At 53.4% G+C, this 14,290-nt stretch overlaps 1 protein-coding gene across 1 annotated transcript; it reads left to right on the forward strand.

The window, feature by feature from the left end:
• The first annotated feature begins 7,212 nt into the window (after window positions 1-7,212).
• LOC147985476 (uncharacterized) lies at window positions 7,213-11,466 on the forward strand. The gene is made up of 5 exons (XM_087541594.1): window positions 7,213-8,014; window positions 9,301-10,271; window positions 10,455-10,607; window positions 10,950-11,153; window positions 11,437-11,466. Exons 1-5 carry the CDS (start codon window positions 7,213-7,215, stop codon window positions 11,464-11,466), a joined length of 2,160 nt encoding a protein of 719 aa, XP_087397720.1.
• The last annotated feature ends 2,824 nt before the right edge of the window (window positions 11,467-14,290 follow it).

Here is a 14,290-nt window from a genome sequence, read left to right on the forward strand (position 1 = left end):
CCCTGGTAATTCGGATACCAGGGACAGTAGTGGCAGGTCGCGTCGCAACAAGCAGAAGCGCTGCATTAACGATGACAATGCTAAGGATACGGCAGTTAATGCCGGATTCAGAGGCTCTAAATCCGGTCAGCGGAAAAAGCCATTCAAAAGGAATCCTAGGGGCCCGTCTAGTTTGGACCGAATACTTGACCGCTTGTGCCAGATACATGGCACCCCCGACAAGCCGGTCAATCACACCAACAGGGATTGTTGGGTGTTCAAGCAGGCAGGCAAGTTAAATGCCGAAAACAAAGACAAGGGGCTGCATAGTGATGACGACGAAGAGCCCCGGCCGCCAAACAACAGTGGACAGAAGGGTTTTCCCCCACAAGTGCGGACGGTGAACATGATATACGCAACCCACGTCCCCAAGAGGGAGCGGAAGCGCGCATTAAGGGACGTATACGCGGTAGAGCCAGTCGCCCCAAAGTTCAACCCATGGTCCTCCTGCCCGATCACCTTTGATCGAAGGGACCACCCCACTAGCATCCGTCATGGCGGATTCGCCGCATTGGTTCTAGAACCAATTATTGACGGATTTCATCTCACTAGAGTCCTTATGGACGGCGGCAGCAGCCTGAACCTGCTTTACTAGGATATAGTGCGGAAAATGGGCATAGATCCCTCGAGGATTAAGCCCACCAAAACGACCTTTAAAGGCGTAATACCAGGTGTAGAGGCCAACTGTACAGGCTCAGTCACACTTGAAGTGGTCTTCGGATCTCCGGATAATTTCTGAAGGAAGGAGTTAATCTTCGACATAGTCCCATTCCGTAGTGGCTATCACGCACTGCTCGGGCGAACCGCATTTGCCAAGTTCAATGTGGTACCGCACTATGCATACCTTGAGCTCAAGATGCCAAGCCCTCGAGGAGTAATTACGGTCAATGGAAACACCGAACGCTCCCTCCGAACGGAGGAGCACACGGCGGCCCTCGCAGCGGAACTACAAAGCAGCCTCTCCAGGCAGTTCTCCAGTCCGGCCACTAAACGACCGGACATCGTCAAGCGCGCCCGGAGTAACCTACAACAAGACCGCCTGGCACGATCCGAGCAGGCGTAGCAATGCGGCCCAATCCCAGCCCTAGCAAAAAGGCGACGCCAGTGCTTCGCATGCATAACTACGCTCTAGAAATACCATGGGTACAGGGGGAGGGGCACCATCACGGCACGCCCGAAGCACGGCTTAAACCGCACCAGGGGCTGCCGATTTTTTAATTTTCTCTTACTTTCAGGACTCCATCCTTCGGAAGGCCTGTTCGGCAGTTCAATTGCCGCACAAACGATGCAAGAACCAGAGAAGCAGACAAGCCACGCCGCATTACGGAACTCCCAGGTGGTCTTTATCACGAGCTGTATACCTGTTTCGCATACTATTCTGCAGCTTGCCCCTGGAACGGACATGTTAAATAGTCCAACCTTTTGCTTATCGCGTTATTTGTATCGTTCTGCTTTGATCGCAGCCCTCTTTAATAAACAATGCATAGCTCTTGTCTATTTTTACATTACTTTTTTTATATGTTCCTTAACGACATGTTGCACCCGTACACTTTGGTACGGCCGAAATACGCCAGGGGCTTCAGTACCCCTCAACATGGTGTGAGAATTCCGAACACTTTAACAAGTGTGGCACCCTGAACTTATAGCATTATATGCATCGGCTCCGAATCATGTCTTGGGTCAATAGTTGGGTTTGCCCGGCTCCTATGTTTTAGTGCCTTACGTTCCGCTATATCGGCTAAGGTAGCACTAGGAGAACCACTGCGATTGTGCCCTAGTTGAGCTGGGTCGAGCACCTCAGTGGAGAAAGCTAAAACTGACTATCATGATGAAGCGAGAGCTGGTCGCTGTTCGAGAGGTTTTTTCGAGTCCTTAAAGACTTATGCCGCTTAGGGCGAGGAGCCGGCTCTATCCGGCCAAGGCGTGGATAGCGCCCCGAACTCGGTCTTCCAAATACTAGGGGCTTCGCCGAAATTTATAATTATAGAATTCTATGGCTAAGTGAGAGTGTTCACGCATTATAGTCCGATTGCCTGGTTCGTTGGGCTGAGCGCGTCCCTCGAAGGACCCAAACATGGGAAAAAGAGCGCTCAGGTTTATCCCCGAACACCCCAGCACTAGCGGCACGGGGGCAGAAGCCGACGACTCGCCATCTCGCAGAATTGATAAACAGCCGCACAGAAGGTAATATTTTAAATTCAAGCAGCATTGCTTAGCGCATATGAACAAGTTTTCAGCGCACATGACAAAACGAGCGAGTTTTACTCAAAAATTACATCTCTGGAACATTCATCCGCCACAAGGCAGGCACCCTTCAGAACATCCTTATAATAATTTTCAGGCTTGCGATGCTCTTTCCCCGGCGGTGGCCCGTCCTTCACAAGCTTCTCAGCATCCACCTTGCCCCAGTGCACCTTAGCATGGGCAAGGGCCCTACGGGCACCTTCAATGCAGACGGAGCGTTTGATGACTTCGAGCCTTGGACAGGCCTCCACCAGCCGCCGCACCAGCCCGAAATAGCTCCCAGGCTGAGCCTTTCCAGGCCACAGCCGAACTATGAGGCCCTTCATGGCCTATTCGGCCGCCTTGTGGAGCTCGACCAGTTGCTTCAGCTGGTCGCTCAGGGGCACGGGGTGTCCGGCCTCAGCATATTGAGACCAGAACACCTTCTCTATCGAGCTTCCCTCCTCGGCTCGATAGAATGCGGCGGCATCGGACACGCTATGGGGAAGATCTGCGAACGCTCCTGGAGAGCTCCGGATTCGGGTAAGTAACAAGTAACTCACGTTTATGTGTTTGCTTTGCATAAAAATGCCTTACCCGCCGCTATCTTTTTTGCCTCATCCAACTCCTGGAGGGTCTTCTAGGATTCAGCCTTGGCAGACTTGGCATTTTCAATAGCCACCGCGAGCTCGGACGCTCGCGTCTTTGAGTCAAGCTCCAAACTCTCATGTTTTTCCATAAGAGCCTGGAGCTCTTACCGCACCTTGCCAACCTCGGCCTCATACTTCTCCCGCTCGGTGTGCTCCGTGGCCGCCGTCTTCTCAGCCTCGAGCAACGCTTGCTTAAGGGTCGCCACCTCAGACGTGGCCCCTACAATAGCCACGATAATCCTGTCATTTTTTGCAATTGCACCTTTATATATATATATATTTAAACAAGGTATTTCTTACCTTCCTCCTCCTCGAGCTGCTTCTTGGCACGCCCGAGCTCTAGCTCGGACTGCTCGAGGTTTTGCTTTAGCGTGTCCACTTCCGCAGTCAGTACGGCAGACGCCAGCAGAGAAGCCTGCATACGCATATTGACTCCTTTTTGTTAGACTCCTGCGAATTTTATTTGATCCTCTATTCGGCTTTTCTTCCCGAATGCCAAACAGAGCATCAGGGGCTACTGTCTACGCGGTAATATTATTTGCACATTCTTTACTTACCTCAAAGCCTGTTAAAAGGCTAGCACAAGCTTTAGTCAGTCCGTTCTTGGTGGACTGAACCTTCTGGACCACCGCACTCATAATGGTGCGGTGCTCCTCGTCGACGGAGGCGCCTTTGAGCGCCTCCAACAGACTGTCTGGTGCCCCCGGTTGGACGGGGGTCACCGGCACGGAGGGCTTGCTCCTCTTGGAAGGAGGTCGCCCGCCGGACTCTGGAACCTTTGAAGGTTCCGGAGCGGTGTCCGGCCTAGAGCCGGACTTGGAGCCCTAGGGGTTTTATCCCCTTTACTCCTGGAGTCCGGGAGGTCGCCTTGCGGCGCCTCCAGGACCACCTCCTCCCGGCTTGGAACCTGTTGGGACAACACTTCGGCGTCGTCCGTTGGGCGGGGGGAGGAGGCCGTCGGAAGCGAATTCACGTCCGACGAGTCTAGTGAACCGCTCGACGACGCGTCGAGCCGGTCTTTGGGTGGGCTGCATAATCATATTCGACATAAGGAAAAGCTTTGCAATAAAGGAATACTATGAATTACTCTGGTATCCGGATACTTACAATTTCGCCAGGGGCTTGGCCCTGGGCGGCCACTCCTCTTCGCCGTCGTCGGCGTTGGTGGAGTAGTCCGGAGGAAGGGTTCTCCCCTTCTTGGACCCGTCGGCCTCCCCAGTTTGGGCGGCCTTCCTTTTCTTCCCTTCCCCCGCTGGAGGGGGAGAGGCCTCTTCTTCCTCCTCCTCGTCTTCGCGGGAGGAGTGCGTCTTGGATTCGTCGGATGATGAATCCGACACCTCCGGGCGTCGGGCACTCTTTCGAGTCCCCGTGGCCTTCTTCTTGGCCTTCTCTGGCACCACATAGGGTGCCGGAACCAGCAGCTTCGCCAAGCGGACATCGGCTGGGTCTTCGGGCAAAGGTGCCGGACAGTCGATCTGTCCGGACTTCGCCTGCCAATCCTGTCAAAGGTAAGGGAGCTTAGATCCCGCACAGAGTTAAACTATGAAAAACTAGTGCCCTGTAAAAGGTACAAAAAACTTACCGCGCTAGCGTGACGCTGCGCGCTGAATCCGCGATCCTTAGTAGCGGATGCGGGAGCCTCGGCGCCTTTGAAAAGCACCTTCCAGGCATATTCGTACGTCGTGTCGAAGAGCCTATTCAGAGTTCGGTGCTGCGCCAGGTTGAACTCCCATAGATTGAAGGCCCGTTGTTGACACGGGAGGCTCAGGCGGATGAGCATAACCTGGACTACGTTGACGAGCTTGAGCTGCTTGTCCACCAGGGATTGGATGCATGTTTGCAGTCCGGTCAGCTCTCCTTTTTTACCCCATGACAGACCCGTCTCTTTCCAGGACGTGAGCCGCGTTGGGGGTCTGGATCGGAACTCAGGGGCTGCGACCCACTTAGGGTCGCGCGGCTCGGTGATGTAAAACCACCATGATTGCCACCCCTTCAGGGTCTCCACAAAGGAGCCCTCGAGCCATAAGATGTTGGGCATCTTGCCCACCATGGCGCCTCCGCACTCCGCCTGGTTGCCGCGCACCACCTTCGGCTTGACATTGAAAGTCTTGAGCCATAGGCCGAAATGGGGGCGGATGCGGAGGAAAGCCTCGCACACGACGATAAACGCCAAGATGTTGAGGAAAAAATTCGGGGCTAGATCGTGGAAATCCAGGCCATAGTAGAACATGAGCCCCCGGACAAATGGGTGGAGAGGGAAACCCAGTCCGCGGAGGAAATGGGGGAGGAACACCACCCTCTCATGGGGCCTAGGGGTGGGGATGAGCTGCCCCTCTTCGGGAAGCCGGTGCGCAATGTCGTTAGACAAGTATCCAGCCTTCCTTAGTCTTTTGATGTGCCCCTCCGTAACGGAGGAGGCCATCCACTTGCCTCCCGCTCCGGATATAGCTGGAGAAGGTTGAGATGGGGAGTGAGGACTTGGGCGCTGGAGCTCGAGTGCGCGAAAATGGATAGGCAAAGGAGGAAGAAGGCGTAGGTGAAAAGGTGGATCCTTATCCCCTTATATGGGTGGACGCAACTACCTGTCCCCACCAGCCTGGTAAAACTCGCTTATCTCCAAGCGCCGTAATCAATGGCGCGGTTGGGTTACCCACGCCCGTATTGATGAGAATCCCGGAATAAGGGGACACGATCTCTGCTTTAACAAGACGTGTCAAGGAAACCGCCTCGCGTGACGCGCTGAGGTGGGATAATGAAACGACTCGGATAATGGCTTGGCCGTGGTGTGTCGCACCACGGAATACGTCAGCAGATTAGATTTGTGTAAATATTATTCTCTCTATGGCAATATGTGGAAATTTATTTTGCAGAGCCGGACACTATCTTTGTGTTCAAAATCTTCTATGAAGTACTTGGAGGAGGAACCCACCTTGCAATGCCGAAGACAATCTGCGCGCCGGACTCGTTGTCATTGAAGCCTGGTTCAGGGGCTACTGAGGGAGTCCTGGATTAGGGGGTGTCCGGATGGCCGGACTATACCTTCAGCCGGACTCCTGGACTATGAAGATACAAGATTGAAGACTTCGTCCCGTGTCCGGAAGGGACTTTCCTTGGCGTGGAAGGCAAGCTTGGCGATACGGATATGCAGATCTCCTACCATTGTAACCGACTTTGTGTATCCCTAACCCTCTCCGGTGTCTATATAAACTGGAGGGTTTTAGTCCGTAGGACAACACATACACAACAATCATACCATAGGCTAGCTTCTAGGGTTTAGCCTCTCTGATCTCGTGGTAGATCTACTCTTGTACTACCCATATCATCAATATTAATCAAGCAGGACGTAGGGTTTTACCTCCATCGAGAGGGCCCGAACCTGGGTAAAACTTCGTGTCCCTTGCCTCCTGTTACCATCCGGCCTAGACGCACAGTTCGGGACCCCCTACCCGAGATCCGCCGGTTTTGACACCGACACCGGCCCTCGCCCCGATGTCGCCCTTCATGGCCTCCCGCCCCCCTCGCGACGACGTACGTTGCCGTGCCACCGCCGCCCACTTCCCCGCAGGCTTCGGGGTCTCCGGACGCTCCAATCGTCCCGACCGAGCCCGCAGCGCTGCCGGCCCCTGGCGGCCCTCCTCCACCGAGTCCGCACCCGTGGTGCGGTGCTCCCGTGCCATCCTATGGTGTGCCCACGCCACCGTCATCCTTCTGGTCGGGGTCAGCCTATGCTGCGCCGCCGCCGCAACCCTACACGGCGGTGCCGCATCCGCCACCACCGCACCACTACTACCAGGCGCCGCCGCCGTCCTATGGGGGCGCGTCCTCCTCGCCGTACGGTGCCCCTGCAGCGCCCGGCCAAGGTGCTTCGGCTGCTTCAGGTGCTGGCCCCTACTCCGTGCCGGGCACCTACGGTCCTCCTGCAGCGCCCGGGCACGGCGCTTTGGCTGCCGCCTCTGCCGGGTCCTACTCCTCCCCTGGCGCCTATGCGATGGTCCCTCGTCCAGAGATGGCCCTGTCCATGGATCCCTATGCCCCACTGGCGCAGGCGTACACTGCTCAAACCGTGGTGCCGCCGCCGTTTTATTTCTCGCACCTGCTGCCGGTGAAGCTCGTGCCGGACAACTACCTGTCATGGCGTGCTCAGGTCTTGCCTCTACTCCACAGCCGCTACTTGGAGGGCTACCTCGACGGATCCATCCCGTGTCCACCCTCTCACCATCCGGCATATCACACGTGGGTGGCGCAGGATCAGGCTATTCTCTCCGCTATCTAGTCTTCGCTCACGCCGAGTGTTTCGTCGATGGTCATCTTCGCCGCTACGTCCAGGGAGGCGTGGGCGGCCCTCCACACTAGTTTTGCCTCTCAGTCTCAGGCGCGTGCACACTCTATACGCACCGAGCTGGGTGAGACCAAGCTTGGCGATCTTAGCATCACGGAGTACTTCAACAAGATAACGAGCCTCGCCGACACCTTGGCCTCTGTTGGTCAGCCGCTTCAGGACAAGGACTTCACCACTTTTGTGCTTAACGGGCTTGATGATGATTATGACAATCTCATTGAGAACGTCCATGGTCGAGAGGATACGCTCCCGCGTCGTGAGCTCTATGCGCGCCTCCTTGGGCGTGAGCAGCGCATCAAGGCGCGCCGTGTTTCCCCGAGCTTCGCCTTCGCCAACGCCTCCACACGCGGCAAACCTCAGAAGTCGGCCGCATCAGGTGGCAAACCACCGGCTTCCTCGTCGCAGGCCTCGCGGGGCAACGCGCCGACCATCACTGGAGGGAGTCGCCCAGTTGCTTGTTGTTCTAGTTGTGGTGCTCCTCAGGCTTGTCAGCTTTGTGGCATCGATCGTCACCTCGCCTCTCGCTGCCACAGACACTACAAGAAAGACTTCCTTGGCCTTGGTAACAATGGAAAAGGGAATGATAAGCAGGCTGCAGCTGCTGTGACGGGGCACGAGCACAGGCGCACCCAGTCCTACTCTCTTGATCCGACGTGGTATATGGATACAGGAGCGACGAATCATCCCACCAGCGAGATGGGCAGGCTCTCCACTCAGGAACCATATCATGGACATGATCAGGTGCACACCGCCAACAGAGCAGGTATGCGCATCTCCCATGTTGGTCAGGCATAACTTCTTGCACACAATTTTCGCAAACTGCATCTTTCCAATGTCCTTCGAGTTCCCTCTGCTACGTGTAGTTTGTTGTCTATTCCTCAACTTACTCGTGATAACAATGTCCTTGCTGAGTTTCACCCTTTTCGTTTCTTTATCAAGGATCGGGACACGAGGGCCGTTCTTCTTAGTGGTTGTCTTCGCCATGGCTTATATGCACTTGACGCACCACCTGCATCTCCTAAGCCGTCTTCTCCTCAGGTGTTCAGTGGTGTTCGGGTGTCCCCTACGCACTGGCATGCGCGCCTTGGTCACCCTGCTGCTCCTATAGTTAGTCATGTGCTGCATCGCCATGAACTACCAGTTGTATCCAATAAAAGTGCTGAAACTATCTGTGATGCCTGTCAGCAGGGCAAGAGTCACCAACTACCTTTTTCAGAGTCTAGTCGTGTTGTGAAACATCCTCTTGAGCTTGTGTTTTCTGATGTATGGGGTCATGCCCAAACGTCTGTTAGTGGTCACAACTATTATGTCAGTTTCATTGATGCTTATAGTCGGTTTACTTGGCTATATCTTATCAAGCGTAAATCTGATGTGTTTGATGTTTTTATTCAGTTCCAAGCACATGTTGAGCGTCTCCTTAAGCACAAAATTATTCATGTTGAATCCGACTGGGGGGGGGGGGTGAATATCACAACCTCAACTCGTTTTTCAACAAGCTTGGGATATTGCATCCCGTATCTTGTCCTCATACACATCAGCAAAACGGCACCGCTGAACGTAAGCATCGTCATCTTGTAGAGACTGGACTTACTTTACTAGCTCATGCCTCTGTCCCGTTTCGGTTCTGGAGTGATGCTTTTTCCACCACCTGTTTCTTGATAAATAGGCTTCTCTCATGACTACTGAAAATGAAAACCCCTCTTGAACTCTTGCTCAATGATATCCCAGACTACACGTTTCTCAAAGTGTTTGGGTGCGCGTGTTGGCCGCACTTGCGGCCGTACAACAAGCGTAAGTTAGAGTTTCGGTCTAAGAAGTGTGTCTTTCTTGGGTACAGTTCTCTCCATAAAGGGTACAAGTGTCTTCATGTTCCCACCAATCGTGTCTACATTTCTCGTGACGTTGTGTTTGATGAGAATGTGTTCCCGTTTCGTGCTCTTCTGAACCACTCTACCATTAGTTTACCACATGTGCACTCCGCTACACCTTCGCCTGATCAATTTGTGGATGTTGCAAATGCTCCTGTGTTGCTTCCTAACCATGCTGCAGGTATTGGACGTGGTGCCCGTCTTGAACTCCTGGATGATGAGGCTATGAACAACACTCACGATGGTCATGATGATCCGGTGCATGGCCCATGCATGGCGGGTCGTGCCCGCCAGCCCGATGCATCCACAGCCGACCCGCGGGCGTCGGCAGCGCCCGCCTCGCCCGCGCCGCCGCCAGGCTCGCCCTCCCCATTGCCCGGCTCACCTGGCTTTCCCGCCATGCCGCAGGCGTCACACTTGCCTGCCCCAACGGCAGGTGGCCCAACAACCGCTGGCCCAGCGGCCACGGCAGCTACATCGGCCAGCCCCGCCTCGGCCACCTCGGATCCTCGCGAGCCGGCCTTGTCGTTGGCTGGGCTCGGCAGCCCCGTCTCGGCCACGTCATCCGGCGCTGAGTCTGATGACTCTGGCTCCTCCAGCCCCGGATCGGTCTCACCTTCGTCTCCTATGGCAAGCCTCGTGTTGCCGGCGCCGCCTGCTGTGGTCTCTCATCGACCACACACACACATCCGGTCTGGTGTTTTTTGCCCCAAGGAACGCACAGACGGGACTGTGGCGTGGCTTGCCGCATGTGTTGCTCATGCTGCTGCGGATCCGACGGCTGAGCCGCGTCATTTTCAGGCCGCATTGGGTATCCCTCACTGGCGTGCTGCAATGGAGGAGGAATTTCAGGCTTTGCTGAAAACTGGCACTTGGCAACTTGTTCCTTCGGTTTCTGGTCTCAACATCATTGACTCCAAGTGGGTGTTTAAAGTAAAACGACATGCAGATGGTTCGATTGAGCGCTATAAGGCACGGCTGGTGGCCAAGGGTTTCAAGCAGAGGTATGGTCTTGATTATGAAGACACGTTCAGTCCAGTTATCAAGCCTACTACTATTCGTATACTGCTGTCTCTTGCTATTACTCGTGGTTGGTCTCTTCGTCAGCTTGACGTACAAAATGCCTTCCTCCATGGAGTTCTTGAGGAAGAGGTTTATATGCGTCAACCACCAGGCTTTGTTGATCCTACACGTCCGCATCATCTCTATCGTCTGGTCAAGGCGTTGTATGGACTTAAATAGGCGCCTCGTGCGTGGCATGCACGCCTTGGTTCTATTCTCCGGGCTCTTGGGTTTATTCCCTCCACTGCTGACACATCACTGTTCCTCCTTCAGCGTCCTGAGGTGATGATGTATCTATTGGTTTATGTTGATGATATCATCCTTGTCAGTTCTTCTGATGCTGCTGCTGATCGCCTTGTGTCCGCATTGAGTGAGGAGTTTGCTGTCAAGGACTTGGGTGCTCTTCATTACTTCCTTGGTTTGGAGGTACCACGGTCCTCTACTAGGTTGACTCTGACTTAGAAAAAGTATTCTATGGATTTGTTGCGCCGTGCTGGGATGCTCAAATGCAAACATGCTATAACTCTGATGTTTGTGACTGATCGGTTGTCTGCCCTTGATGGAGATCTTCTTTCTGCTGATGACGCCACTGAGTATCGCAGTCTTGTTGGTGGTCTGCAATATCTCACTATCACTAGGCCTGATGTCTCTTATGCAGTCAACCGTGTGTGCCAGTACCTTCATGCACCTCGTACCACTCATCTCTCAGCAGTTAAGCGCATCTTGCGATATGTCTCTTCCACTGCTTCGTATGGTCTGCTTCTTCAGTCTGCGCCGTCTTGTGAACTTTCGGCTTTCTCTGATGTGGATTGGGCTGGAAGTCCTGGTGATCGGCGATCCACGGGGGGATATGCAGTGTTCTTTGGTCCTAACTTGATCGCCTGGAATGCTCGCAAGCAAGCCACCGTGTCTCGTAGCAGTACTGAAGCTGAGTATAAAGCAGTTGCTGATGCTACCGCTAAGATCATATGGGTACAGTCCTTATTGCGGGAGTTGAGAATCTCTCCAGGTCATCCTCCAGTTCTGTGGTGTGATAACATTGGTGCTACATACCTTTCATCTAATTCGGTGTTTCATGCTAGGACGAAACGCATTGAGGTTGACTATCATTTTGTTCGGGAACGTGTTGCACAGAGACTACTTTGTATCAAGTTCATCTCCTCAAAAGATCAACTTGCTGACATCTTCATGAAGCCTCTTCCACAACCACAGTTTGTAGGCTGTAGGCACAATCTTAACTTACTTTGTACTTCAGGCTATAGTTAAGATTGAGGGAGGGTGTTAGACTGTATATACGTAGTCTTGTATAGGCCTTGTATTCTACCTCTTGGTACATCTATATAATGAGATAGCCACACCCCGTTTTAGGGTGTCGAGCCAGTTTCCCAAACCCTATGTTTTACAATTGTTGCTACAGTTGTTGATACCTTACCTGTATTCCTAAATGCTTAGTATAGGATGCTAGTTTATCATCAGTGGCCCTACATTCTTGTCCGTCTGCTGTGCTATACTATCGGGCCGTGATCACTAGGGAGGTGATCACGGGTATATACCTATATACATATACATGATACACATGATGACTAAAGACGGGTCGGCTCGTAGAGTACCCGCGAGTGATTCACAAATTGGGGGCTGAAAGGACCTTTGTTCCGACGGCCCTCTGGGTGGATCTTTGTGGCGGAGCGACAGGGCAGGTTGAGACTACATGGGAGAGAGGTGGGCCTAGCCCTGGTCGGCGTTCGCGATTACTTCACGATAACACGCTTAACGAGATCTTGGTATTTGATATGAGTTTGGCCACTGGCCTATACACACTAACCAACTACGCGGGAACAGTTATGGCACTCGACGTCGTGGTATCAGCCGAAGCCTTCGCGACGTCAGCGACTGAGCGGTGCGCGCCGGGTTGGACCGCGTAATGCAACTTCCTTTGTAATGGAGGTTGCTAGGTCTGCTCACCGGCCACGTACGCAACGTGCAGGTGTGCAATGGGCGATGGGCCCAGACCCCTGCGTGCATAGGATTTAGACCGACGTGCTGACCTCTCTGTTGTGCCTAGGTGGGGCTGCGACGTGTTGACCTTCCGAGGCCGGGCATGACCCAGGAAAGTGTGTCCGGCCAAAGGGGATCGAGCGTGTTGGGAAATGTGGTGCACCCCTGCAGCGAAGTTTATCTATTCGAATAGCCGTGTCCCTCGGTAAAAGGACGACCTGGAGTTGTACCTTGACCTTATGATAACTAGAACTAGATACTTAATAAAACACACCCTTCCAAGTGCTAGATACAACCTGGTGACCGCTCTCTCACAGGGCGGCGAGGAGAGGATCGCCGGGTAGGATTATGCTATACGATGCTACTTGGTGAACTTACCATCTACTCTCTTCTATCTGCTTCAAGATGGAGGTTGCCAGAAGCGTAGTCTTCGATAGGACTAGCTATCCCCCTCTTATTCTGGCATTATGCAGTTCAGTCCACAGACACTACCCATTTCATTGATACCAATGCATATGTAGTGTAGATCCTTGCTTGCGAGTACTTTGGATGAGTACTCACAGTTGCTATGCTGCTTCTTTTTCCCCCTTTCCTGGTTATTGCAATCATATGATGGAGTCCAGGAGCCAGAGGATCCCGAGGATGATTTCTACGTGGATTTCAACTTCGAGGAGTTGTTAGGAGGTCCCAGGCAGGAGGCATTGCCTTTTCGATTGTTGTTAGTTTTGTGCTAGCCTTCTTAAGGCAAACTTGTTTAACTTATGCCTGTACTCAGATATTATTGTTTCCGCCGACTCTTGTTTATTCGAGTTTATGTATTCGAGCCCTCGAGGCCCCTGGCTTGTAATATAAAGCTTGTATTATTTTAAATTGTGTCTAGAGTTGTGTTGTGATATCTTCTCGTGAGTCCTTGATCTTGATCGTACACATTTGCGTGTATGATTAGTGTACGATCAAATCGAGGGCGTTACAATAGGCCTGCCAGGCAGCATGCCTCGTTGCGCACTTCTCTTCCTCTGGCTTCTTCTCCGCCTATATTTTGGTGCGCTCCGCCGGAGGCAAAGCCTCCCACAAGGCGACCTCCATTTCTTTCCAAAGCTCCTCAAGGCCGGGGGGCTCGGCGGGCGGCGCGACGTTCTCCTCGTAGCGGGGAGCCGATGCATCCTCCGATGCGCGTGCTGGCAAGACTGGGAATGCCGACACGTCCACCTCGACACGTCACGACGACGAGCGGAATGCTGACGCGTCCTCCTCGGCTAGTGGCGGCGAGGAATGGAATGGCGATGCATGACCATCCGCGCGGTGCAGCGAGGGGCGGTTAGGGCTTGGGAGGGGCGATGCCCTGGTGGTCGACGTGAGAGGGAGGGGGAGGAGATAGCGATGAACGTGAGCGTTCTTCTGAATGTTGTGGGAGGCACGGTATTTATAGCGAGCAATGACACACCCATGTAATACACTACAAAAAAATACACTTCCGTGATGATACGTGTTTGTCATAGTAGGTCGCAATTTCTGTCATGCATGTACATCCATGACGATTTCATGACAGAATCAAGATAGTCATACCTGTGCTATCATAGAAGTGTTCCATGACATTACCAAAATTATCATCACGGAAGTGTCCACTTCCACGACGATAAATCCCGCGTCACAGAAGTGCTTTCATCAAGGGTGACCGACACGTGGCATCCACCGTAACAGAACGCCGTTAAGCTATCGGGTCGGGTTTTGGATCTGATAACCCATTAACAGCCCCGACCAATGGGGATTTTCCACGTGTAAAATCATCATTGGCTGGAAGAAACACGTGTCGGCTCATCATTGGGAGAGATGTCATCCCCTCATTGGACAGAAGGTGCCTATGATACGTCGACACGTGGCACGGCCCAAGAGAGGCACATTCCTGTGAAAAGGCCGACCCGTTTGACTTGGTCAAAAGGTGGCGGGCCGGCCCATGTAAAGGCTGCTAATGGCCTGTTCGCATATGGCCCATTTACAGCCCGCTAACCCAAGGCCCGTTACGCCCTATCTGAATTAGGCCCAGTAGCGTCATCTGGGCCACCCAATATGATTGCAGCCCATTTTCACTTCTGGCCCATGTATGGCCCATGACG

The sequence above is a fragment of the Triticum urartu genome, chromosome 2A (genome assembly GCF_056163025.1).
Source record: "Triticum urartu cultivar PI428250 chromosome 2A, HENAU_Tu73, whole genome shotgun sequence".
Taxonomy (NCBI): Eukaryota; Viridiplantae; Streptophyta; class Magnoliopsida; order Poales; family Poaceae; genus Triticum; species Triticum urartu.